Raw genomic sequence first — 26,098 nt, 5'->3', positions numbered from 1 at the left:
AATTAGCGGAGAACAACATTCTCTCTTGCTTCATGATCAGTCACTGCTGTTGCAGTCTACAGGGAGGGGGAAAAAAAGAACAGAAAAAAAAGAAAACATAATCTTGCACTTGTGAGTAGTTGTCATGGTCTTTAGCACTTTTTTCTTTAGTAGGGCAAGGTGAAGACAGTCTTATGCTAAAAAACTAAAGTGCTGAAGACAAGGCCAGAAAAAATCGTGCCAAGCTTTTAACACAGCTGGTTTTGTCTAGCTTGAAATGGAACACTGCCAGATGAGCATACATACTGCTTAGAATTTCTAATGCTTTCAGTTCTCCCTGTAAAAGGTCAGACACTGTATTATGGTTGCTGAAGGGAGATGACAGAAATAGAGATAATAAAGCCTGTTTTTAAAATATAAGGGTCATACAAAAAATGTTTTTTTTTCTCATTTTATATTATCTTAGGGCGGCACGGTGGCGCAGCAAGTAGTGTCGCAGTCACACAGCTCCAGAGACCTGGAGGTTGTGGGTTCGATTCCCGCCCCGGGTGACTGTCTGTGAGGAGTGTGGTGTGTTCTCCCTGTGTCTGCGTGGGTTTCCTCCGGGTGACTGTCTGTGAGGAGTGTGGTGTGTTCTCCCCGTGTCTGCATGGGTTTCCTCCGGGTGACTGTCTGTGAGGAGTGTGGTGTGTTCTCCCTGTGTCTGCGTGGGTTTCCTCCAGGTGACTGTCTGTGAGGAGTGTGGTGTGTTCTCCCTGTGTCTGCGTGGGTTTCCTCCGGGTGATTGTCTGTGAGGAGTGTGGTGTGTTCTCTCCGTGTCCGCGTGGGCTTCCTCCGGATGCTCCGGTTTCCTCCCACAGTCCAAAAACACACGTTGGTAGGTGGATTGGCGAAAAGTGTCCTTATGTGTGAGTGAGTGCCTGAGTGTGTGTGTTGCCCTGTGAAGGACAGGCGCCCCCTCCAGGGTGTATTCCCATCTTGTGCCCAATGAGTCCAGGTAGGCTCTGGACCCACCGTGATCCTGAAGTGGATAATTGCTTGCAGATAATGAATAAATGAATAAATTAGCTTAATTTTTTTTAACTAAATTTATGCAACGGAATCATTGACATCTTTGATTCTGCCAAGTAAATAAGTTATAAGGCTTTGTTTACTTTGTTTTATAAAGCCTATTGTATAAGTCCTGAATTTAATGTTCCCTTATATAAAATTTGCCTCGCCTTGTTGTAGCTAATGGCAGTAATAGTTGGATGATCCCATTAAAAAAAATTTCAAATATAGGTGAGTTGCCCTTTCTCTCCTCCAGACAGTTTTTTTTTTTTTTTTTTTCTTCTTTTCTTTTTCTTTTTCTTTTTCCTTAACATGTTCTCTCCCAGCTACGAGGAGCGGGCTCTTTATCTGGAGGCCATCATTTTGAACCACAAGGAACACATGATGTTTGAGGATTTTGCCACCCAGGTGTTCTCACCGTCCCCCACTTACTACCCAATGAGTGGTACAGGTAAGGAGCTCCTTTCTCTTTCGCTCTCTTGCTTTCTCTCACTCTCTAGCTGTCTTTCTTTCTGTCTCTCTATCTATGATTCGTATTCTGTCCTATTGCTTTTTCATCCTGCTCTTTGGCCTTCCCTTTACAGCAGGACTGTCTTGTTGCCTGCAGTACAGCTGTTTTAAAAGCATAGTCCACCCCAAGTGATGCTGTTTCTGACCAGGAATTTATCTTTATATTCTAGTTATGGTATCTGACAACACTAGTGCTCCCTCAGTTTAACTTTAAACTATGAGACGCCTGTTTGTTTCCACAGTCTGATTTCAGTTGTATATTATACTTCCTGATAAACACAACTTTCTTCCCATGCAGTGATAGGCAGCTACTCAACCAGTAAATCAGCTTTGCCATCTCTGCAGTTAATTCAGTTACACCTAGAATATTACACTTCATCTGATCTTATCTTCAAAAATTACATTATTGTGTTTGTTTAGCCATAGGCCAGATTTGCCATGCTTATTTATTGTTGGACTGTTGATTTCATAAAGTCAAATAAATTTAATTATACAACACTGCATACAGCATCCATAAAACCACATCTCACGTAAATTTATCTCTGTTAGTTTGAAGTTTAAACCTATGAAAGCCTAGCCAAATCCTGCGAGTGACTGTGAAAAAGTGATAAGCACCAGACCATCCTGATAAGCACAGCTGACATCTAACTGTGAAAATGGGGCTCTTGAGTGGGCCATTTCATCTCCAAAAATGGTAGAGCCTGAAAAACCCAATTAATTTCATTACTGATACCAAACTACTGGTCAGTTTGGGTTTTAGTTATTTTATATAGCTCATTTATTTCTCAAGAGTGTTGACCTTAATAAATAATATTATCAAAACTTCATACAGGTCTTAGGAAAAATGCTTCTATTCTGCCATCTTTTGCTCCTCCAAGTTGATTAGATGGAAAAAAAGATTTAGAAGAAAAAAGAAAACCTTTTGTACAAAGACCTGAACATAGTGAACAGTAAATTTCCTTACATCATTGTACATTTGAACAGTGTATACATATGTTTTCTTATTTTTTATTTTTATTTTTAGGATAAAAGTTTTTAAAATTCAAAATACGCTTTCCCTTGTTTATACCCAGTTTACATTAAAACACTCTGTACAGTGGCACCCAAAACAATCTGGGGTTTTGAATGTCAGTGTATCAATCAAATGTACAGTGCCTTGCGAAAGTATTCGGCCCCCTTGAACTTTTCAACCTTTTGCCACATTTCAGGCTTAAAACATAAAGATATAAAATTTAAAATTTTGTGAAGAATCAACAAGTGGGGCACAACCGTGAAGTGGAATGAAATTTATTGGATGTGTCAAACCTTTTTAACAAATAAAAAAACTGAAAAGTGGGGAGTGCAATATTATTCGCCCCCCCTTGCGTTAATACTTTGTAGCGCCACCTTTTGCTGCAATTAAAGTTGCAGGTCGCTTGGGGTATGTCTCTATTAGTTTTGCACATCGAGAGACTGAAATTCTTGCCCATTCTTCCTTGCAAATCAGCTCGAGCTCAGTGAGGTTGGATGGAGAGAGTTTGTGAACAGCAGTCTTCAGCTCTTTCCACAGATTCTCGATTGGATTCAGGTCTGGACTTTGACTTGGCCATTCCAACACCTGGATACGTTTATTTGTGAACCATTCCATTGTAGATTTGGCTTTATGTTTTGGACCATTGTCTTGTTGGAAGATAAATCTCCGTCCCTGTCTCAGGTCTCTTGCAGACTCCAACAGGTTTTCTTCCAGAATGGTCCTGTATTTGGTCCCATCCATCTTCCCATCAATTTTGACCATCTTCCCTGTCCCTGCTGACCAAAAGCAGGCCAAAACCATGATGCTGCCACCACCATGTTTGACAATGGGGATGGTGTGTTCAGGGTGATGAGCTGTGTTGCAAGATTTTGGTTTCATCTGACCAGAGCACCTTCTTCCACATGTTTGGTGTGTCTCCCAGGTGGCTTGTGGCAAACTTTAAACGAGACTTTTTATGGATATCTTTGAGAAATGGCTTTCTTCTTGCCACTCTTCCAAGGCCAGATTTGTGCAGTGTACGACTGATTGTTTTCCTATGGCCAGACTCTCCCACGTCAGCTGTAGATCTCTGCAGTTCATCCAGAGTGATCATGGGCCTCTTGGCTGTATCTCTGATCAGTCTTCTCCTTGTTCGAGATGAAAGTTTAGAGGGACTGCCGGGTCTTGGTAGATTTGCAGTGGTCTGATACTCCTTCCATTTCAATATGATTGCTTGCACAGTGCTCCTTGGGATGTTTAAAGCTTGGGAAATCTTTTTGTATCCAAATCCGGCTTTAAACTTCTCCACAACAGTATCTCAGACCTGCCTGGTGTGTTCCTTGGTCTTCATGATGCTCTCTGCACTTTGGACAGAACTCTGAGACTACCACAGAGCAGGTGCATTTATACAGAGACTTGATTACACACAGGTGGATTCTATTTATCATCATCAGTCATTTGGGACAACATTGGACCATTCAGAGATCCTCACTGAACTGGGGTGAGTTTGCTGCACTGAAAGTAAAGGGGCCGAATAATATTGCACGCCCCACTTTTCAGTTTTTTGTTAGATAAGTTTGACACATCCAATGAATTTCATTTCACTTCACGATTGTGTCCCACTTGTTGTTGATTCTTCACAAAAGATTAAAATTTTATATCTTGATGTTTGAAGCCTGAAATGTGGCAAAAGTTTGAAAAGTTCAAGGGGTCCGAATACTTTCGCAAGGCACTGTATACTATAAACTGTATGCTCAAGCCAAGGAATCCCATCAACATAGAACCCAGTGAATGAGTTACTTATGGCTGCTGTAGTAGCTGGTATGTGGAGTAGTGTCTTAAGGTCAGTGTTTACAGTGGTTAAGGGATAATCAAGGTGCTGTGTAAGTGTTGCAGACATACAGGAGGTTTGTATGTCAGACAGTAGTGAAGGTGAATCATGCAGCTAGGATATTGCAGCCCTGGATTAAGTCTGTACACCAGATGATGTTAAAAAAGAACTGTGCTCAGGTCCAGCCAAACTTTCTTAAAACTGAAAAATCACTGTGGCATCTGTTACTTATTGATAAAAGTCTGTTACACACCATGATCATTCCTTTCAAAGACAGAAAATAAATATAACGAATTTACGAGGAGTGTTTAATATTTTGACTTTGTTTATAAAGTATGATCAAATGAAATCAAGGTCTGGCAGATATCTAGTAAAATATGAATGCACAAGCAATTATTTCTTTGTAATTGTTAATGTTTTTATTCCTTTTATCATATTTCTATAAATCATTATGTACAAACATGACTGTTCTGTAAAGTTCTGTATTGTCTGATAAGCAGCTTGTCTGAAGCAAGGAGTCGCTGGGGTCCATTTCCCATAGCGACAACCCCTTTTATTTCCTGGAGAGGCATTGAAAATCACCACAGTGACCTCTATTGACCTATTCCAAAGCTGAATACTGAACAGCCCCAAGATACACCCATACAGAATGGCAAAAACGCACTTGCTGTCCAGTCCGAGTCTTCATGCTGGAGAAGCTCTCATTCTAGGCCAGGAGAGAAAAGGATGCTCACCAGGCTGAGCGTGGGCTGGACATTTTTATACACATCACATTTATTTACCTTAGGGGGGGCTCTACTCTGATTGCAAGCAAGCATTGCCTCTTTATTGTTGCTAAAGACGTGCATTTGTTGAATATAATGCAGCACCGGGGCTAAAAATGAAAATGGTTATTTTAGTGTAAGCTGGGTTTAGTGGAACTGGCTTCTCGGAAGTGAATTTGTGGTCAGTGAAAATGGCTTTTTGCCTTGGTCCGTGCAAAAGGATTTTTGCTTAGGTCAGAACTAACACACCCCCCCCCCCCCCTCTCTCTCTCTCTCTCTCTCTCTCTCAAATAAATGAGATAATCAACACACATTAATCAAAGCATGTACATTACCTATGTACTATGATGCACCAGCATCATTCAGTATATTGCAAAATTCAGTGACTACGCTTCAGTCTCAGACAAAATTTAAATATGGTACCAAAATTTCCATAAAGTTGTGTCCTCACAGTGGAAGGATGGACAGAAACAAATCTAAAGACATGGGGAATCTTACTTGCCTCCTGTCTGTCAAACACTTTAAATATTCTTAATACTGATGGCACTTTGGTGGTCAACCAGGTCTTGCAAAGTTGTTAGGAGTCCTGTTTTTTTCTACGTCTTTATATTAAAAAGGCACTCAAAATTTCACAGCAGGTTTTTTGTTCCCCATTTGTTTAACTTTGACTTACACCTCAACTTGTGCAAATGTTTGACTTTAACTAGACCCTCTCAGAAATATACTGAACAGTGATGAAGTTAATAAATGGAAGGTAGTCTCTGACTTTCGCACAGTCCTATAACTGCTTAAGAAACATCATGCCATACTGAATGTTTGTACGTTTGAAATGCGTTTTAGCAGGGAGTTATAAATTATTAATGTTTATGTATTAATAGAGGGACTTCTGGTTGTAGCTTTAATGCCTGGACTGTGTACCACAGAAAAATAATCGTTTTATTATATCTTTTAAAGGGGCTATTAATGTAAATGTTGTACCAAATCAGTTTTGTGTGTGTGGGTATATGTGTATGTGTGTGTATCCTTGCTCCATTCTTCACTAACATCTCATCCACAACAGCAGGCAGGCGTTGGCCAGGCATGGTATGGGACACGGAGTACTCTTGGTCTAAACTAGCGTGTAAGACTTTTTCCCGTTTCCTCACTTAGGCATGTCACCCCTGTGTACCCTACCATCCAAACCCCTCACTCCAAGTGCGCTCCAGTCCAGTTGTCCCTGCATGTACTCTCAGCTGTGACATATGAATTCAGTACACACATGCAGCCATTCTTTTTATTTATAAAATCGAAGTGTTCTGTGGAATTCCTGTGGAAACCGTGTTTGTTTATACATAGTTTTGTCATTATTGTTTAGCTTGTTATGCAGTGTTGACATTTGTCACCATCTCATCAATAATAGCCAAACAAAAGTCTTTGGGGATTTTTAAGTGTTCATGCAGACCTTGTTATTCGCTTTAAAGGGGGTTTCCATACTTTTTTTTTAATACTTTGTGGTCATTTAAAACATTGAGGTGAAATGTTGCAATGTACAGAACATTTTTTTTTTTATTGTACTAGTCTTCAGAACCATGAATGGTAATATCTGAAATGTCTGTTTTTAATATCGAAGGGTTTTACTATTTTTCCCTGTTGGTTTAGGGAAAAAAACAATGTTCTTGTGACTGTTTAATGTAATATCTTTGTGGGGTAGTCTATAGAACTGAGCATTTCACATAAAAAAAAAATTATACTTTCAGTGCACTAACCTGGCCTCATTGTCAGGATTCCTCCAGTTGCATTCCTATTGGCTCATTGTACATCCGCATACATGCACTTCCATGTATCGTGGCTCTTATTGGTCCAACGTGAATCATAAAGACTGCCTCCTTATACACGCCATGACAAAATAGCAGCCCTGTGATTGGTCCTTTTGCATGTTAGTCTAATATCTTTTCCTGCAGTTGAAAGTGGTTTTTGGCCACGTTAAGTGGCAAAAGGAATGCAAGGCTATTTAGTATGTAACAGTTCTATTCATTTATTCCAGTGGGTGATTGTAGTATTAGGAGTCTTACCCAAGGACTCTTATTGGTGTAGTGTGCTGTACTTACCCAGACTCGGGATTGAACTCTAGTGTGCTACATGGATGTGTTATTAACTTCAATACACCCACTGCTAATCTAATCACATTGACATGAATACTGTGAGCGTTAATGTGATTATGGTGGTGTGCTTTTCTGCTATTGAACAGGTGTGTACAGTGTGTGTATATTTATTTTGTCATCATTGACAAGGCCTTTACAATATTGGTATTACTGATGTCAGATATTGTATTGCAAGGTAGCTCTAGAAAATATATTAATTTTTTTTTTTTTCCTTCTTTCTTTTTTTTTAACCCCACATATGTTCAGTTATTTCAATGAGGAAGGTTCTCTCCACATACAATTTTCTGAGTGCAGGGAAGAATGCAAGTGTCACTGATACAATTTAATTTGAGTCTCATAGCTGTACATATAGATCCTCATTCCTTTAGCTTACAATGGAGTGATCAATGAGTTGCTTTTGTGTTATTGATCATAGTAAAGAATCTACAAGTGAAGTGACAAATGAATGAAAACCACAAAGGTCTGAGCAGTGAACCCAGACTTTCCAAGGTTTTCTCTTTAAAGCCTGTCACATTTACTGCTGCTTGGTGTGGTTTCAATAAAGCTGTGAATATAAGTATTTCCAGCTCTGACTGATCTGTAACTTTGTAGATTCTGTGCAGCTCACAGACTGCAGTTTCTGTCTCCTCATTCAGTCCGTGCTGTTCTTTGTGAATGTCTTGTCATTTTCCACATAATACTATGCAGTGTTGAACTGGGACCGACTGAAAAGACTACACAGAAAATGTGCTTTTCTTTCTGCGTTTCCCATAAATGGACAGCCTGTCACAGAGTACTGTTTTAAGCTCTTTTGTCTATGTATGCGGTTCTTTTTTTGTCATGTCCTACTTTTATTCACAGGAGAAACTACTAACACATCAGAGAAACACACAAGCTTTTTCAGCTCACAACCCTCAGCACCCTTTCTCCCTCTGTCTCTTCTTTCTCTGCTCCTTTTTTCCTGCCCTCAATTTTCCTCCACCTCCCAAAACTAAAATGCACACACACATACACGCACACACAATATCAAATCCTCTGTTTCCTGTGACCCTGTAACGGTGTCTGCGTCTTACGTGTTGCTCTATTGTCTTCTCTCCTTTTTATAGATTAGAAATGTTACAGGTGTCAGTTCTGTAAATGAAGGTAAGACTTTGCTTGACTGGACGCTTGTTAACTGCCACCCCCCATCCCTCCCCCCACCTTGCGCTCTTTTTTTGGGCTGGTCTACTCATCTTCCCCTCTTTATTTTACTAATGAGCTGCATTAGCCCAGAGGTTTTTAAATGAATACAGAGAGAGGATTGTTTTGGGGCTGGCTATTATTAGAGTGGTCAGATTATTGTGAGACGCACGGCTGGACCAATTGTAACACAGTAGCAGCATGTAGGGTATGGGTACCCTCTTTGCCTTCTCTCTGTCTCTACTTCTCTCTGGCATGTCTCTGCTTTATCCTCACTCTTCCACCCCCCCCCACCCCCCCCCTCTGTTTTTTGTCCTCTTGCGTGTGCCTGTTTGCCTGGGGCCACATCTGACACTAACACCTGCCCTACTGGAAAATGTCTTTGTCACTTACGCTTTGTTTGGATTGCTGCTGGGAGCCAATAGGGATGAAGTACATTTTACTATTTTTTTCCCCATCCCTCCTTCTTCCCTCTCTCTCTCTTTATCTATCTAGTCTATCTGTCTAGATAGATGGATAAATATATAAATTATCTCCATTATTACATTATTGAGTATCTCTCTTTATCTCCAAAGTCTTATAACTTTTTTAAAAAATTATTTATTTACATTTGCATAAGCATGTTGATTTATGTTTGAATTTATCTGAGTAGTTGGGTTTTTTTTATGAAATATTGAGCCTGCAGTCATCCATGAGTAAACATTCTATTCATTCAGGAAGCCCTTTGTGCTCTCAGTAAAGTAAGTAAAACATTCCATGATGTTCCATGATGTTAGAAGAAAATCCAGTTCTAGTTTATGGGAAAGAATAGAAATAACCAGCAAAGGGCTTATTTATACTTTCCACAGCGTCTGGAATAGGGCACTTCCATAAGTGCTACAGTATAAACCTGTAGGTGAGTCTGTTTCCTCACTGCTGGCATCTTGTGCACAGAGCAACTTGGATACAGGTTGTGTGTAGATGAAGCCTGGACGTCCCTGCACTCGTTCACTCCTCCCTTCATCCTTTCATCTGGAGAAGGAGCGTTGTTCTGGCCCTCCTCCCCCTCTTTCAGCGAAGCCCTGGAGTGGAGGGCAGGGAGACTGTGGACTCTCCAATGAGTGCATGCTCCCCACACCATCTGCTCTCTGTAACTTGAGATGCCCATGAAAAAAGAGAGAAAGCAGCAGAACAGAAAGACAGAAAGGAAATAGCCAAGCAGATGCCATCTTTACAAAGCAGAAAGCTTTTTCAATTTCAGACCTTCAAGACGACGGGCAGAAATATCAGCTACTTTATGCTGCACTGTATCTTAATTTTGCTTTTAAATTTAAGATTTTTCTTGGAATTATTGTACAGCTCATGCAATTAATAAAAAGTTCAATGTATTCATGCAGAAATGTACTCCCAATCCCAACAGTAACGTGTTCAGTTAGTCATCCAGTCCAACTCACAGAGACCGACAGGTCGTGTCTGGAATTCTCTTTAGAAAAGTATTCTGACATTAACTTTAGTATAAAGAGTTTTTTAGATTTTAAATTTTTAATCCACCAGGTTCCAAGTTACATATAAACCTGTTTACGTATGTAATGTAGTGAGCTGAAATATGAAAACAACACAATGAGAAATAGGACCTCTTTGTCTTTCAAGTCTGTGACAGGGCTTACACTACCATCCAAATGTTTGGACATATTAATGGTCATATTAATATTATAGTTAATGCACTTGTCATATTTTACATTCAATGTCATAAACTAGCTTAAAAAGAATTGTATAGCTGTTTTGTTCAGTATTTTAGCTAAGTATTAAGTAATTATTTATTTACTGTTATACATTCTGAATGATGTTCAAACCTATTTTTTTTTCTTGATGTTATGCATCTTTCTCAGTTGTTTCAGGATCATACGTTCCCTACAACTTTATTCATCCATCAAAATATTTTTTCCGCTAGTTTTCTACTAATTGTTTAGTGTGAAGTTGATCATAATTATACCCTTTTATACATTCAGCTGCAGCTAAATTGACTGTGCGTTCAGAAAAGTGATTCTAAATGTTAAAGCAATGATTCTAATCCACTGCATGGTAGTCTTATATATTTGTAATTGTGTTTTTTAACAAACTAGGTCCAAGGTCAGAAGACCTTCGTCTAAATCATATCAATAAGACTAATAATGTCTTTGTTTGTGTTGGTTGATCTGTGACCCGTGGAGGCCCTACCAAAGCAGTGTTGGCATGCAGTCACCCAGCAGTGGCATGGCCACTGTAGCATGTGTTTGAGCTGATCTTCGCAGTCTTGTCACTGTGGCTGATGTTTCTCCTGTCACTTGCTGTTCCTCAGGCTCCCTCAGTGGCAGCACCAGCGCTGAGCTCAGCGTTACTGTGGCGACCAGCGAGTCCACTGAGCAGGTCTCCCCCACACTGCCCCGAGCCTCCAAGAACCGCGTTTCTGGAAAACTCCGCCGCTCAGCCAGCGCCATCAGCAAGTCCTCCAACTGAGCTCCACCTAATGCCAATAACCATTTCACCGAGCCCCTGCAGATTGCAGTGTACTCTAACTGTGCCCTGTGTGGATTTGAATGTATGGAAGAATGTATTTCTGTCTGTTTGTGTGATGAAAATGTGAGTTTTCTTTGTTTTGCCACTTAAAACTGGAATTTTATTCATCTGGTTTGTACATACAATGATTTCTAATTGTTATCTGCTTCCGTTTTTTGATTGAATTTTGGGAGCATTGAGAGATGATTTTACTGTCATACTAATGTGATGCTTTACCAAGGCTGAGTCATTCAAATTACTGCACTTTTTTCAGGTAGAGAACTCAGTTTGGTTTAGCCAGTAGCATCATTATTGCTGGAGCAAATAATACAAGGAAAACTAAGTCTGAAAACATGAACTGACATCTATAAATGTTGATAATTAAAACAGAATTTTAAGTATAAAATTGCAACAATTGGTAAGAGCAGAGGTCTGAAGCACTTTGACCTGCTGGTTATAATATAGAAACGTGCATCTGGAGGCATAGAAGTGTAACCTCAGTGGCAGTCACCCTGCATTCATTATTTACTGTTTGTTCTCTAACTACATGCAACTCTTCAGACTCTTAACTGAATTGAGCAGCAAACTTTTCACAATAATTCAGTCACAAAACATGATGTGAATACCCTTTAAGTTGAAGCTCCTAATGTCTTAAACACTGAAACATTTGCCATTAAGGGGAGGGTACTGAATTTCTCTGCACTGACCCCTATTCAGTCCTTTCCTTTAGGAAGAAGAGAGGGAGGCGCTGTCATAAGTCATTATGCCCTCCTTGAGAGGTCATTCGTAAGAGCTGCATTTAAGATTCATTAGGATTTCATAGATCTTATAGAGGAAATGGTCTCGCATGCACCAGCCATGAGCAAAATGTAGCACCAAGAGCAGTCATGTTTATCATCACAGTGGGATTGTAAACCCACGAAGTAGTCAAGATTCTGGACTAAAGATGACCCTGCTTCTTTTGTGAAAAGGGCCACCTTTTATACAACGTGCATGTCTTGAGTGGACAAAGTGTGACCTTTCTTATTACAATGGGATGATTTGAAATGGCCTGTTATTTTGAGTTTTTTTTGTACTTTTCTTTCCTTTTAAATAACTGGAGTAGTTATTTTAAACATTTGATTCATGCAAGTACGCAGGATCAGAATGGCTCCGTTTGTAATTGTATTGTGTTCCGTTGACGTGTTGGATTAATCTTTCTCCATATTCTGTAATTTGAAGTCCTGTTTTTGTCTTGTAATGCTACTACGACATTCCAATGTTTCCTAGAGTGTGCTTGCACACACTGATGGTGATAGTTTAGAGCTGTTCATGGCTTTCCTTTATTAATGCTTGGATGTATATTGTATATTGCTTTACATTTTTTTTGATATGGGTTTCCTGTTTTGTCTTATTGTATATACAAATTAATATCCGCTATCATAATGATGTATGGCTGACTACATGCTAAATGAAATTGCCACCGGAGCCTCAGGTGAATCTTAACTCCATGCACTGGTGTGAGTGTGTTTGAGTGAGAGTTTGTGAATGAATATATTGTTTATGTGTGAGGGGGGGCTTCTAACAGCTAACACAGTGCCTGTGCAATGCCTGTCCATATCCAGACCCCCACCCCCCCACTGACCGTGGTCTGCCACGTTTATTTTCCCCTCATTCCCATCGTTCTTATACCTTCCACCTCCGCTGTGCTCTTGGATCTGGAGGGCTTCAGGGACACTCTATACATTTCAGAGTCGTGTGAGAGCGCTTGTCTGTGATTGGATCTCTGGATGGCAGTGCTCCTCCACCTGCTCCTATTCATTCTCCTGCTACTCTGAGTGCCCTCTACCATACCAGCAGGGAAATGGGGCACATGCCAGTGCTCCTCTTGCACAAATGCAAAGCTCCATCTTACTTTTTTCCTTCTTGTTTCTCTTTCTTTGATTATTTTCTTTTTTCTGTTATTTTTCTTTTGTTTTCTATTTTCTCAGTTTTGTTTTCTTCCTTTTTCATTTGTATACTTTTTTAATTTTAATTTAATTCCCCCCTTTCCTGTTTTTCCATTTTGTTTTTCTTTCTTTCCTGACATCACATTTCTTGCTTTATATATATATATATATATATATATATATATATATATATATATATATATATATATATACTTTTTCTCCCACGCTCTCATTTTTTCCTCTAAACCCCTCTCTCTGTTATTTATTTATTTATTTTTTAAAATTGTCTTCTAATTATTTTTCTTTCTCACTCTATACTACGGTCTCTCTCCCTTCACACAGACCTGGGGCAGCCTGGTGCTGCCAACGCCCTGACGCCACCCCCCCACCCCCCTTCTTCGTTTCCATAGTGATCTAGCCTTGTTGACATGGAAGCCAGGTGTTACACTCTGTAAGCTCCGCCCAATCTGCAACATGACACACGTTGCACTACTTTGCCTTACCTTTACATTTACACCTTTCTGTCTGTTTTCTTTCTGTTTTTCTGACTCTTGACAACTTCTGAGGTTTTTGGGTGTTGGGGTTATATATATATATATTTTTTTTTTTTTTTTTTCCTCTTGGATTTGTGTTTGTCTCTGTGTGTGTGTGTGTGTGGTCGTCTCCTTAGAGCACTGATAGGCAACATAGGAGTCGTGATTATTTAATTCCATTTTGAATGAAGAATTGTGAGGAATGTATGCAAACGTCAGCCCAAATCCAAGCCACGAATGCACCTGCCCATTTGTAGCTGCCCTGAACTGTGAGGACTGGATCATGTGACCAGTCTCTGTAGTGAAGACTTTCTCTCATGTCCTCTAGTTTTGGTCTGGGTTCTCTGTAGGTTTCGTAGGTGTTTGGTTTAAAGGTGCTGATGTGGTCCCTGCCAGGGAATGTGTCTTACTGAAATTGGTCTAACTCAAGTGAAGTGACAGCTGTGTTTATTCCACATTTAGTTGTTCTCCTTGTACATTGTGTCCTTTTTGCGAGGGCTCCTAATCCTGAAGGATATAAATATATTAATGCCTGTAAAATAATCTTTGTAAAAGATGTTGAGGGGGTGGGGTTGGAAGCTTGAAAATTTCTTCATGACTTGTTAACATATCAGTTTTTAATGGAAAAGTAATCATTCTATCTTTACTAGAAATGTGAAAATCTGAACATTTCATTAAATCAATTTGAGATTCATTTTGAGTGTTTGTTTTTGATATTTTTGATAGTTACTTTTTTTGTTTTAAAACATCTTAAAATATGTCAATTGTAGTGCCAATACATTTCAGTTACTGTTTTTAATAGCTTATTTATGACAGTGCTATGAAAATGCATTTTTATTTAGTATCACTGAAGAGGATGTGTTTTTATTTCAGTGCAGGCTATAGTATGAATGCTCTTAGCCAAGCGCTAATCAGTATTAGTATTATTATTATTTTTTATATTACCTTCCTAACATTTTCTGGAGTCTATGTTGTGGTCAGGAATAGACACGATGGTGTGGGTGTGAAATGGTCCAGTTTGAGGCTGGCATGCTCTGGCAGGTTGGTGGGTGGGGTGGGACGGGGTCGGTGAGGTTAGAGGTTGTGCTGCTTTTTAGCTGCAGCCTGGGGAGCAGCGAAAGTAACCTTACCCCGTCCCATCTGTCTCCCCTCTACTCTCCAGCAGGCCAAACAGACTGTGTTCTACACTTACAGGTGCACACACTCCAACACCTAGAGCTGCCAAACCCATTCTACCCTCAGACTGTAGATATGGGATGCGTTTCAATATTTGACTGTGTTTATTTACGCATTGTCGTAGGATTTTTTTTTTTTTTTTTTTTTTTTTTTTTTTTTTTTGAGAAGCATGGCGTTCCACTGTGTTTTTCCTCCATTTTTGCTTTGCTTTATGTAATTTAAAGTGTTTATTTAATTTGGATAACACTAGTTAGATTGCATATTACTGTATTTAATGTATTAAATTTAATTTAGGGAAGAGCAGTAGTGAAATTAAGAGACAGTAAAGAGTAACTTACTCTAAAGGTGTATTCTGTGTTAAAATTCTATATGCTTCCTGTAATTTTCTTAATTTTATATTTATTATTCAGTTAACTCAGAGATTTTCTTTCATTTTGAAAATATTTTTATTGTTTCAGTAGCCAACACAACATGAACATGAACATTAAAGCGCTAATGGCAACATTTATGAAAATAAGCTGTTCATAGAAAAAGGATTGCATCTATAAGAGCTTCACGTTTACAAGGGCTGAGATTGTAAAGACCACTGGAGACACAGGCCTACAGAACTCATAAACCCCACGACAAAACAAAAACAAAAAAAAATATTTTGGCTATAGGAGATAAGACACAATATTGACGCACGAATTAACTCACAATCATTCACAAGACAAAGTGATGGAGATAATAAATAAATACATAAATAAATAAAATATTACGATTAAAACATATTACAGGCATTTCACATTAAAATGATAGCAAATTGTAAATATGTGCAGACATTCAAGGTAAAAAAAATAAAATAAAAAAATAAAAGTACACCGAGTTTTAAGGCAGTTGTACAGCGAGAGTTTGACGTGGTTCTCTAAAGGCATTTGTGGTTCTATGTTCTAAAGGGGAACTCTCCCTCAGGTGAGAGTCCCCACCACCTGCAATTCACACACTATACATTTATAGATTAAAGCTACGGATGAAGAAAACGTACAGCATGTGAATTCGAGGCGTTTTTATCTCTTCGTTTTTTTTAATATTATTATTATTTTTTTGTTTGTTTTATTTTTCACGGAGGTACACCGAAGTTTGGACGTTATCTTAGGTCTAGAAGCTAGTTTACGGGTAGAAAAATACCATTCCACAACCAAACTAATACTTTTTCTTGAGGCTACCCAGAGTGGCGGGAAATCTGAGAATATAAATGTAGGACAGTTTTGTCCACTGCACAAAGTACTAGAGCTGTTCTTTTTTCATTGGTCATTAATCCAGTACCTATGCTATCGGTTTTGTGATGTTTTGGTAATGTCAGTGTTGGTAATGAGGCTGGAGTGCTGCTCTTGCTAACACTCCCAGCTGAAACCCACAATTATTTACTGACTATTTAATGCTTTACCCATGGGTCCAAGTGAGGATAAAGTCGCCAAGTGCTGCTACGTGAATACAGAGTGCGCTAGAATGTGCTACAGTAAAAACCGCCAACTGTAGACCTTTTTAAAGTCGTGTTTATGGTAAGCTAGGATGCTAACCTAGGCTAAGTTCTACGTAACTGTGTTTGGTTTTGCCTCATATTTTCGTCTTTGACAGAAATAGGAAGCATTCATTTGTTTCTGCCTGATGGTATAAATATGGACTTTGTATGTGACCGTGTACAAAGAGTGCTGTATATTGTTTTCATAACAGGCAGTATGTGAAGCTAAGTAGCCCGGTGCTGAAAGTTTCGTTTGTTGTAGTAATAACGGTTCCAGTGTTTCAGTGGAATATGAACCATGTGCTTCCCGTTTGTGTTTAGTAGATTGTGCAGTGGTAAAAAACACCCCTGTAGATTCAAAGTTGCTTTCCTCTCCCGTTTCAGCACGCGGGGCGCACGGGTACGTGCAGCAACACGACCTGCCTCTTCTCCGTGGGATGGCACTTGTTGACGTGCCTGGTGAGGCCCGGCGAGCTGTAGAAAGTGGCTGGACAGTGTTTGCACGGGAACACGTGCGCGGCGTGCATCAGTCGCACGTGGCGCTCCAGGATCGCGCCGCTAGCCGCGCTCTCTCCGCACACGGGACACGCCAGGAGGGGCTCGGCTGCGCTCAGGGCGTCATCTCCGGAGAATCCCGCGCTGTCTGGGCTCTCAGCTCTGGAGGGTTTGTGCGCCTGCTGCTTGAAGTTTTTAATGCCACGGCCGTCCTCAGATGAACCGGATTCGCCTTCGAACGCCTCGGGGCTCCGCGGGGAGGAGGAGGAGGAAGATGAGGACAAGGACAAGGAGGAAGAGTCTCTCTCCGCGTTCGCCTCCTTGCTGACCCCGGTGAAGGCTCTCGGGGCTCCTGCTGCTGGTTTTGACGGGTCCCCTTTGGGGCCAGATTGTTGCGTGCGCGGTTTGTGCCAGCGCCGGTGAGAGGCGAGGTTCGCCGGGCAGCTGAAAACTTTCTCGCACTCGGGACACCTGTACTCCACGCGCACGATGCGCGAGCACTTGTGCTGCGCCAGAGCGAAGGGGTCCGCGTACTCTTCTTTGCACAGCTGGCAGATGAACTCTCCCAGTGGTTTGCCGCTGCCTGAGGATGAAGCTGATGAGGACGACGCGGCCGAGGACGCGCGAGGCTTTGGCTCCACCGGACCCTCTTTGATCCGTAGCCCCAACACCGGGGACGTGGTGACGTCGTCCTCGAAGTGGAGCTTGCGCATGGCTTTGGGTTTCTTGGCGGCGCTGCTTTTGCTCTTGGCGCTGTCCGCTGAAGGCCGTTTGGTGCTCGCTGTCCGGTGACTGTTGCTGTTGCTGTTGCTGCTGCTGCTGCGGCTCGTGCCGATCTTCAGGTCCACGGGAGCGAAGAGGAGGTGGTCCAGGCCAGTGAAGGAAGCGGGGGTCCCGGGAAAGGACTCGGCGGAGACGGGCGAGCCTACGTTAAAGCTCCTTTCGAAGTAGCGCGTGCGCTCGTGCTCCGCGCTCACGGGCCTCGTTGGACTGCACAGCGGACGGCAAGAGACTTCAGGGGTTCCGAACTGCACCGGCGGAGGATGCGCGGCACGGTGGACGCTCAAGCACGCGGACAGCGTCGGTGGCTGCGGCGGTGGAGGTGGAGGTGGAGAGGATGGTGAAGATCGGGGAGATGCTGGTGATGGCGATGATGATGGTGATAAGGATGAAGGCGAAGCGGCGATGCTGGCGGCTTGAGCGTCATCCTCGACTCGGATCCGGTACGACACGAGGGCCGCTCGCTTGTTTCTCTTCACCAGGAAGCCTTTGGGCATTGCGGCGGGCGGACACGAGCGAAGGCACTTGGAGTGTGAAACGCCACGAGCTGCGCGTTATCCACGGCCGCGGACGTTGGCTTTTTGGTTGGAGGGGAATGGAGATGCGGAGATGTGGAGATATGGGTGTGCCTCCCTCTCTCCTCCCTCCCCAGCAATGTTTTGGTTTTTTGTGTGTATGCGTGTGTGCGTGTTTTTGTTCCGCTCTCGGTACATAGCTGCACTCTTTTTAAGGACGGATGATGCTATTGTTCTCGCCCCCTCGCCGCTTCTCCTTCGGCCAATCAAACGCGGAGAGGATCTCTGTGGAATTGCCCCCGCCGCTCGGGGGAGGGTTGAAAGACTTTGGGCTGAAGGAGGAGAGGGGGAGAGGGGGGGCGGGGGGAGTGGGATGCTACGGAGGAAAAAGCTGCCGATTTGCTGAGCAGATGTACCTGCGCTTTTTTATTGCGTTAATTCCCTCCACTAGCCCCTCCCTGAAGAGGACGCTGCACAGAGTGGCCTCTCGGAAAACTGCACTCCCACCATCATCATCAGGACCACCATCACCATCTCACTAACCTCACACACAGTTAGAGCAGTGAGAAATAAAACCTGTCTGGCTGAGTCACTGGTCCTGTGTATATTCATAGACTGTCAGAAAATAAAGGCACTGTACGGTACAGAACCACACATTGTTAAAGTCCAGCTGTGTTCCTTAAAGGTACATTGCATTCTGTTCTCCAGAAAGAGAGGTGACAGTGTTTTTAAAAAAATCCTGTAGAAAATGATTAGAGATGAAGTGGAGAGTGAAATCAACACAACTTTAAAATCTTGTAGAATATGGTCCTATTGTTCCCTGAATAAAGAGTGACAACTAAAGACACCACCGCATCGACAGTGGAACTCAGGACACTTCAGAGTTGGGAACTTAATGAAATATAGCCCAGAATACAAGTGTCATAACTTGTTCCATATTATGTTGTTTATATGATACATCCAGCAAAACTCAGCCACACTGCCACTGGTGGTGCCTCTGACGGTCACTGGGGTGGGACACGGGGAGGTTTTCACTGCCTTTAATCAGGGATCATAAATGACATACATTTTCTGTCATGAAAACTTACAAACATACAATAAATGTTTTTTTAAGAGTGTAGCTGTTGTGTGGTCTGAGAATGATCATCACTGAGATCCATAAAAAGTGAAACTCTAAACTACAATCACTCAGATCTTTTATGAGAAATCTCAAACTAAAGCTTCCAACAGGTCACAAGGTACTGCATGGCTCTGATACTTTAATTTCATATTTCATTTTTTATAGCAAAGCTATTTTGCAACTTTTATTTACTTGGTTGTTTACGTTTTTTTTTCTACTGGGTTGTATGTGTTTTATTTACTATCTTGTTTACCCTGCTGTTTGCTGGAATTTATTATTATAATTTTTTTATTGTTTGGTTGCTGGTTCATTTACTGGGTTATTAATTACTGTATTGGCAGGGTTTTCTTGTCCTGGATTATTTAACAGTCAGTTTGTTGGTTATGGTGGTTTGCTTAGGTTTGTTTGCTAGTTTATTTGCTAGTTTACATACAATTTTCTTCGCTTTTTGTTTACTGGGTAATTTGTTGGTGTTTTTAAAAGCTTGTTTACTGATAGTTTTCTGTGGATTGTTTTCACTAGTTTTGCTAGTTCACTGACTATTTTGCTTGTTAGTTCAGTGTTTTTGTTCATTTATTTATTATTTTGTTTTCTCACGTGTTCTCTATTGTTGCTTGTTTATTGTTTGTTTACTGGTTGGTTTCTTGAATTATTAGCTGAATTGTTCACTATTCGTGTGTTTGTCTACTGTTTTATTTGCTGGTTTGTTAACTGAATTTGCTCATTGTGTAATAGCCGTGGAACTCGTCATAATTTTACGGATATTTGGAATGTGTCTTAATGATTATTTTTTTATTTATCAGTTGTCCAGTGTGAATGTCATTGTGTTCATTCTCTCTCTCTCTCTCTCTCTCTCTCTCTCTCTCATTACCGTTTCCGTAAATGACCGGAGCGGAGCGGGAGCGCGAGGTCGCTGTGTAATGGGCACGTGTCAGTCTCGGTAGTTTAACTCGACTTAGCAATCAGCTGTCTCGCGCATACATAAGTAATAAGAAGAGCTCTCATCTCGGAACACAATGGCCGCGTCTGCGCAGCCGTCACAGGCGTTTTGCGTTTGAAAAGCATAGTGACCTCTCCACCGTGAACTAGGACACACGCGCGCACCGCGGTCCACAGACGGGCGCGTGTCGTGCTGGGGGCAGATCAGCCGCCAGCACGAGAGGCGACCGGAGGTCAGCCCAAAGCCCACCGCAGCGTCATTAAACAGCCCCCAGCTCAGGGATTAGATCAGCCGCTTTATTTTAGAGTGCATCTTATCGTCATCATCATCATCATCATCATCACGTCTCGAAGGAGCGTTTAGATCTTTTGCATTTTCCTGACTCTCTGCTTCTAACAGCAGCGAGCTCTCAGTTCACACTGATCCTTCTGTTACCAGCTTTCACAGCACCTTCAGGCTCCAGCATTCAACTCCGGGCCAGGGCCAGTTTTCCCAGTGTCATACACTTAATACCCCACATAAGTCTTTTAGTAAATAAAGAATTTATTAGGCTTTAGAGCACATTGAAAACCAACGTGCTGTAAAAGATGCAATAAATAAATAAATAAAATGAAACATCCAACATTCCACACAGATAATCACAAGTCTTTACAGAGTTCGTGAGCAGTCTGGTGACACTAAGATTTCAAAGTAATTCTGAAAACAGTGTGTGTTCAGATCTAATGTCCAGAAGAAGACTGTTCCAGAGGTTCAGCTGAGACCATCACACTTAAAAATGATGATTCGACAAGGGTTCTTGATTAAAGAAAATGGTTCCGTATAGAACACTTGAAGAACATTTTGCATGATTAAAGGGTTCTTCAGACTGATGGAGAATGTGCTATGGTTCAGAACCTTTGAGAAACAGCTAAGCTTGACATTGTCAGTTTGGTGCCATACAGAACCCTTTTCTAAATGGGTTCCTCATCAAAAAACCCTTTAATCATGCTAAAGGTTCTTCAAGTGTTCAGGGTTCTATATAGAACCATTTCCTTTAAGAAAGGACCCTTGTAAAACCACCATTTATAAGTGAGATGGGACAACCAAAAGCAGCTGGTCTGAAGACCTCACAGACATGGAAGAGGAACGAGATTGAATTAGGTCTGTGATATAAGAAGGTGAAGCTCCATTAGCTCCTTAAATACAAATGAATGGACCTTAATAAACAGGACAGTATCCTTAAGTTTATGAGAACCGGAACTCTGGCTGTCTGTTCAGCCATGGCAATGACTGCTTCTTTAATTTATGATTCGCCTTCCAACATCTACACAACCCCACCCACATCTTAACTAAGTCAGAATCATGCTTTTCACTGGAGAATTTCCTCACACATCAGCATAATTCATAATTCTTTTTATCCTCTCGAGTGAAACAGGCTGTTTCTCTTAAAGACTCTTCTGTGCAAATGACCTCTGTTCTGATTGACTGCCTATTATTTTGCCTTGACCAGAGAACAACACACCTTATAACTTCATACTGAATGGGTGGGGCTAAAAAAGGCCTTTGAAAAATTACATTAACATCAAATTGTTACTTCAAAAATGCAAAGAATAATGTAGTGTTTGACATTATATCTGTCATCCACTTGCTCTATGACCTCTAATCATATTAAAGAGCTAGGCGACTGTAAAGTTAGGAATCTTGCCCAAGGTCCCTTATTGGAGTGGTACCACTCTTAGTGGTGTCTTATATGATGATTTAACTGGTCAGTGATATTCCCCAGTACCCAGTTTCACACACTGTACTACACCAAACCAGCCTGGGGTTATGGTCTTTTAACCCTTTAAGTTCCTATGTATGTGGACATTCTGAGATTGTTCTACAATGAATAGTAAACATTGCAGGGTAATAAATGGACTGGAGTGACCAGTAATTTTAAAGTCAGTTTTATGCATGCATAAGGCAGTGAAATACCTGTGTATGAAATGAGAGTGTGTGGAGCTCTTTGTGAGTGTGCTGGGCAGAGCAGAGAGCCCAGTCTTTGGGGATCCTGAGGCTGAATGAATCTGCAGGCATGAGCGAGTATTGTTCCCCTCATTAGCATAAAGCTGCTGTATGACAGCCACATAGCTGATCTCTCTTACACACACACACAGAGGCCTGTGGCTTCATTAGCCCTGAGCCTTACAGCCTTCCACGCCCTGCTTTCTTATTGTTCAGGTTTTATCTCTGCTTAAAATGAGAAGGCTAAAAGAGCTGAGAGTGAAGCTGTTTGGCCTGAGTTTCACTCCAAACACAGAGAATATGCTCTGACACCAGAAAGAGCTTATATAAGCAATCCTATAGTTTTTATACTCACTGTAAAACTCCTAGATGTCATTGTTTTCCAAGTTAAAGATAAGTAAACCCCATGGTTTCAGTTTTACAGCATTATTCTTTAACTGGTGCATGGATTCATCACTTGAAAGGTGTGCAATTTTATGGCCAAAAGTTAGTAGACACCTGAAAAAACTAAGCTTCTCGTTACCAATAATATTATATCATTTGGAACAACAATTTAAAAATACTAATTATTCAAAATATTAAACATAATAATAAATAATAAAAAAGAATAATAAAATTCTTCTTAGGTGGAAGTTTACTGTGTGTGTGGTTCTGTGTGTTTCTCTGTGTGTGTGTGCGTTTGCGTGTGATTGGCGCACGCTCCTGTTGCCCCAGTGCTGGCAGTATGCGCGTGTGTTTGCTCCGTGGCGCGTGCTTGTCTGTGTGAGGACACTGAGAGATGGGCCTCTAATTTACATACAGCTGCCCATTGCCCCCACTCCCCAACACACACACACACACATAAAGTCGCTGTCCACAGACTCAAGCTCCAGTAGCTGAATCCTGTAAATGATAGAAAAAGAAATATGTTTTTGCTGAAACAAAAATAAATACATTGCACCTGCTTTGAACTGAAAGTACACAAACACAGGTAAAACCACTCACTTCTATTCCATTGTTCATGTATACTGTTCAAAGATATTTCAGGGAGATTTCAGCGTCTACTGTATGGAGAAAATAAACTCCAAGCATAAACAAATTACAATACGTCTGAAATCAGATATCAATTCTGCTGTTTTAAAGTCGGACAGTTTTATTAAAACTATACATTAATAACTGAGTGCTTGTAGTTCATCATGTTTTGGGCTCTTTTGCAATGCACCACCTACAGGATGACCCAAGCTACTGGACACACTGTCCACTGTAATATTTCACTCTCCCTGTCCTCATATCTCAGCTCATACAATGGAGACCAGCAGTCATTTTTTCTGGAAATAGTCCTCCACAATAGCAGTGTGAGTCGATTACTGTGATAGCGCAGCTCATCCGCTCAGTTCACTGGAGTAATTTGATCACTGGTTTGTGGATTTAAGCCAGAGAAGAATTCAGTTTCAGATGTCAGGAGCTAAGACATATGACCAGCTGAAATCTCAGCCGTTGCTTATATTTTACTGGAGGCAAAGCGAAACTAAGCATTACCTCGGGGATGAAGTTGTGAATTTTATCCACAGATGAATGAATGGCTGTGTAGAAGTGCATTGTCAAATACTGAGCATTTCATGCCATGCATTACAGGCTGAGGAGGTTTTAGATTTCAGAGTATTTTATTAAATTAATAAATAAACAAATAAATATATAAATTTGTAAATAAAAAAAGCGAATCATCTGTAAGGGACCATACAACACGTGACCAACAAGTGAGAGAACTGGACTTTGAAATTGTTGTTTACATTTACTCTTTAAGTATAATGCACCTAAGAGCCCCAAAAAAGTGTTTTTGGGTTTTAAATAGAACAATAAAACAGGTTTCCACAAATAATTTAGGAATACAAGTAATTGTGTAACCAGTTCTTTGAGTTGTCACAGCCCTAGACATATAACCACTGCATTTACTAAAGAGGACCTTGAGACATTTTATTGGGCATCAATTAGGCACATAAATATCAACAGTAATTGTTTTCAGTGTATGCATTAAAACAGTCACACCAGTGCTCAGCCCCTAAAGCTGATAGTGCTAGTCCAAATGTTTGAAGTGACTGTATGACAGTGCGGTATGGAGAAATGCCACTTAGCATAACAACGCCTCTAATCCTGAATCTGTTCTAAATTACATTTCCATTTTTTTCTATCAGAGTCTAAACCATTTCAGCACCAGTCAGGTAGTGAAGAACATTCAGTGCTGTCCATGGTTCTGAAAGCAAGACATTCACTCACTTTACTCTCTCCGCAGTTCTACTGAAACCTAGCATGAGGGAACTGCAAAAAAAGAATATGAAGCACTCATGCACACTCTCGTATAACTCTTGCAATTATGCATGCGCACACATGTACACACAAACGGATAAATGACCCTGTGTTGAGAATGCTGAACGTCACATTTTCCAAACAAAGCATTTCCCAAATTGACATGCAGCTCGTTAGCGTCCATAATTTGCATTCCCCCATAATTGTGCAGCTTCCTTGATTTTTATATGATCTTCCTTATTAGCCCATATAATGGGGTTAATCAGAGCCTGCTCATCACACTTATCATTTCTCCTCGGAGAGGAGGGGAAAAACAGAGGCAGGACTTAATTAATTGTATCAGTCTTTTCATCTGCAGGAGTAGTGTTCCCACACGAACATTAATATGATTCTGTAAATGGAGGGAAGAGGCACAGCCCGGGTCTGAGACATGAAAGATTGGACTCAAATTAATTTAGGCCTAATTAGAGGGTGGGCGTCAGGGAGTGGTTTGCATAATAAGAGCCAGCAAATGAGATCAGACGCTACGCTTCAGGCAATGCCTTTACATCTCCCTCATGGACTCATCTGATACACACACACACACACACACAGAGTAGTGGGAGACTGTGAGAGCCTACCTGAGTCATTCGTGTGGACTAATAGACCACAGTGACAAAGCACAGTGTAAAAAAGAGGTACTGGGAATTTATGGTAGAAATCTCTCAAACACTAGAAATATAGCAGATACCAGCTTACAGGGCCAAAGCACCCAGATATTTTTTTCTACTTTGACAAGGTTAGCATTTCACTTTGCAGTCTATTTATTAAGACACGAGTGCAAACACATTCCATTGCTATTGTGTTATTTTTGTAATGTCAGAAAATCTACAAACTCAAATACACTCATCTTTTTCAAGAACAATAAGAACAGAGGTCATTTACATACCTTGTACAAATGGAATTATGCCACAAATGTTACAAAAAAATTAGCCTGGCTCTTTATAATTGTCTAACGCTTATTGATCCCATGCTTCTATCTGCTCCTATGTGATCCTCCAGCTTGCTCTGGGATGGCTGTTATGTTGAAATAAACTTCTCATTGTTATTGTCACATTAATCACCTCTATTCTCTGCGTAGTGCTCGAGATTCTGTGGCTGATTTCTCCCTGGTCTCCATCTCTCATGTGATCAGCCATGATGAGCTGCAGTGGCAGCATTTCAAAGGACTGATGGGAAGTACAAAGCCTGTGATTAGGTAATCAGCCCAAAGCCCCACTCTCATTCTGTTTATCTTGTTTCATTCTGTTCCTTTATTCTGTTTTGAAATGATATCACATTTCACCCCCTGACCTGATCATTTGCATGGACACACAGAAGCCACTATATATAAATACTGCTTTTACTTGAAGTAACTATGTAATGTAATGATCTGGAATGGATAACCTATAACTTGTCCCTGTTACAGCTGCATATATTGCACAGTTGATCTTCTCAAGGCTGCAATATCTGCACAACTCTTATTGTTTTACATATACTTTCACACTGTTGTACTGTATATTTAGGGTGAATCCCATTTCTTAATTTTACTCCTACAGCTTGTTGTCGAAGGTTATCTTGCTCCTTGGAACTGAGTTACATGTTGTAGTGTTTAAAATCTTACCCTGTAAAACAGGACAACCCTTCAAGGGTATGATACATCATCAGAATACAAAAAAGAGCAGTGCTTCAGTGACGCGCAGCAGCGATACAAGAGAACTGCCTCTGAATGTTAACATGGATAACATGACGCCCTAAATTTACTTCGCTATTTTATTAAGCTGAGTTCAACTGCTTATTCGGCGGATTTTTGTTAAAAATGTCCGATTCCACCTTAAATTTTGCAGTAGCCACAGCTAATCAGTAATCAGGTTGTCATTTAAGGTGG

The 26,098-nt window shown here is 40.9% G+C and overlaps 2 protein-coding genes across 5 annotated transcripts in view; one reads left to right on the top strand and one right to left on the bottom strand.

Moving 5' to 3' along the window:
- ralgapa2 (Ral GTPase activating protein catalytic subunit alpha 2) overlaps positions 1–25,420 on the top strand; it is a 112,982-nt gene extending 87,562 nt beyond the window's left edge. For 2 of the 4 annotated variants that reach the window (XM_066669975.1, XM_066669958.1), the window contains 2 exons: positions 1,356–1,480; positions 10,742–12,999. In XM_066669975.1, coding sequence (XP_066526072.1) covers positions 1,356–1,480; positions 10,742–10,899 — 283 coding nt within the window. In that variant the 3' untranslated portion in view covers positions 10,900–12,999. Of the gene's footprint in view, positions 1–1,355; positions 1,481–8,351; positions 8,389–10,741; positions 13,000–25,312 lie in introns of those variants that run through there. The other 2 variants (XM_066669983.1, XM_066669965.1) reach the window with 2 other exon arrangements.
- Positions 15,041–17,848, bottom strand: insm1b (insulinoma-associated 1b). The gene has a single exon (XM_066680840.1). It carries the CDS (start codon positions 17,846–17,848, stop codon positions 16,457–16,459), a length of 1,392 nt encoding a protein of 463 aa, XP_066536937.1. The 3' UTR covers positions 15,041–16,456.
- Positions 25,421–26,098: the final 678 nt, after the last annotated feature.

The sequence above is a fragment of the Hoplias malabaricus genome, chromosome 1 (assembly GCF_029633855.1).
Source record: "Hoplias malabaricus isolate fHopMal1 chromosome 1, fHopMal1.hap1, whole genome shotgun sequence".
NCBI lineage: Eukaryota > Metazoa > Chordata > Actinopteri > Characiformes > Erythrinidae > Hoplias > Hoplias malabaricus.
This window is presented reverse-complemented; position numbering and strand designations above follow the sequence as displayed.

Coding starts and splice junctions, on each gene's coding strand:
- insm1b (XM_066680840.1), bottom strand. CDS start 17,848: ATGCCCAAAGGCTTCCTGGTGAAGAGAAACAAGCGAGCGGCCCTCGTG.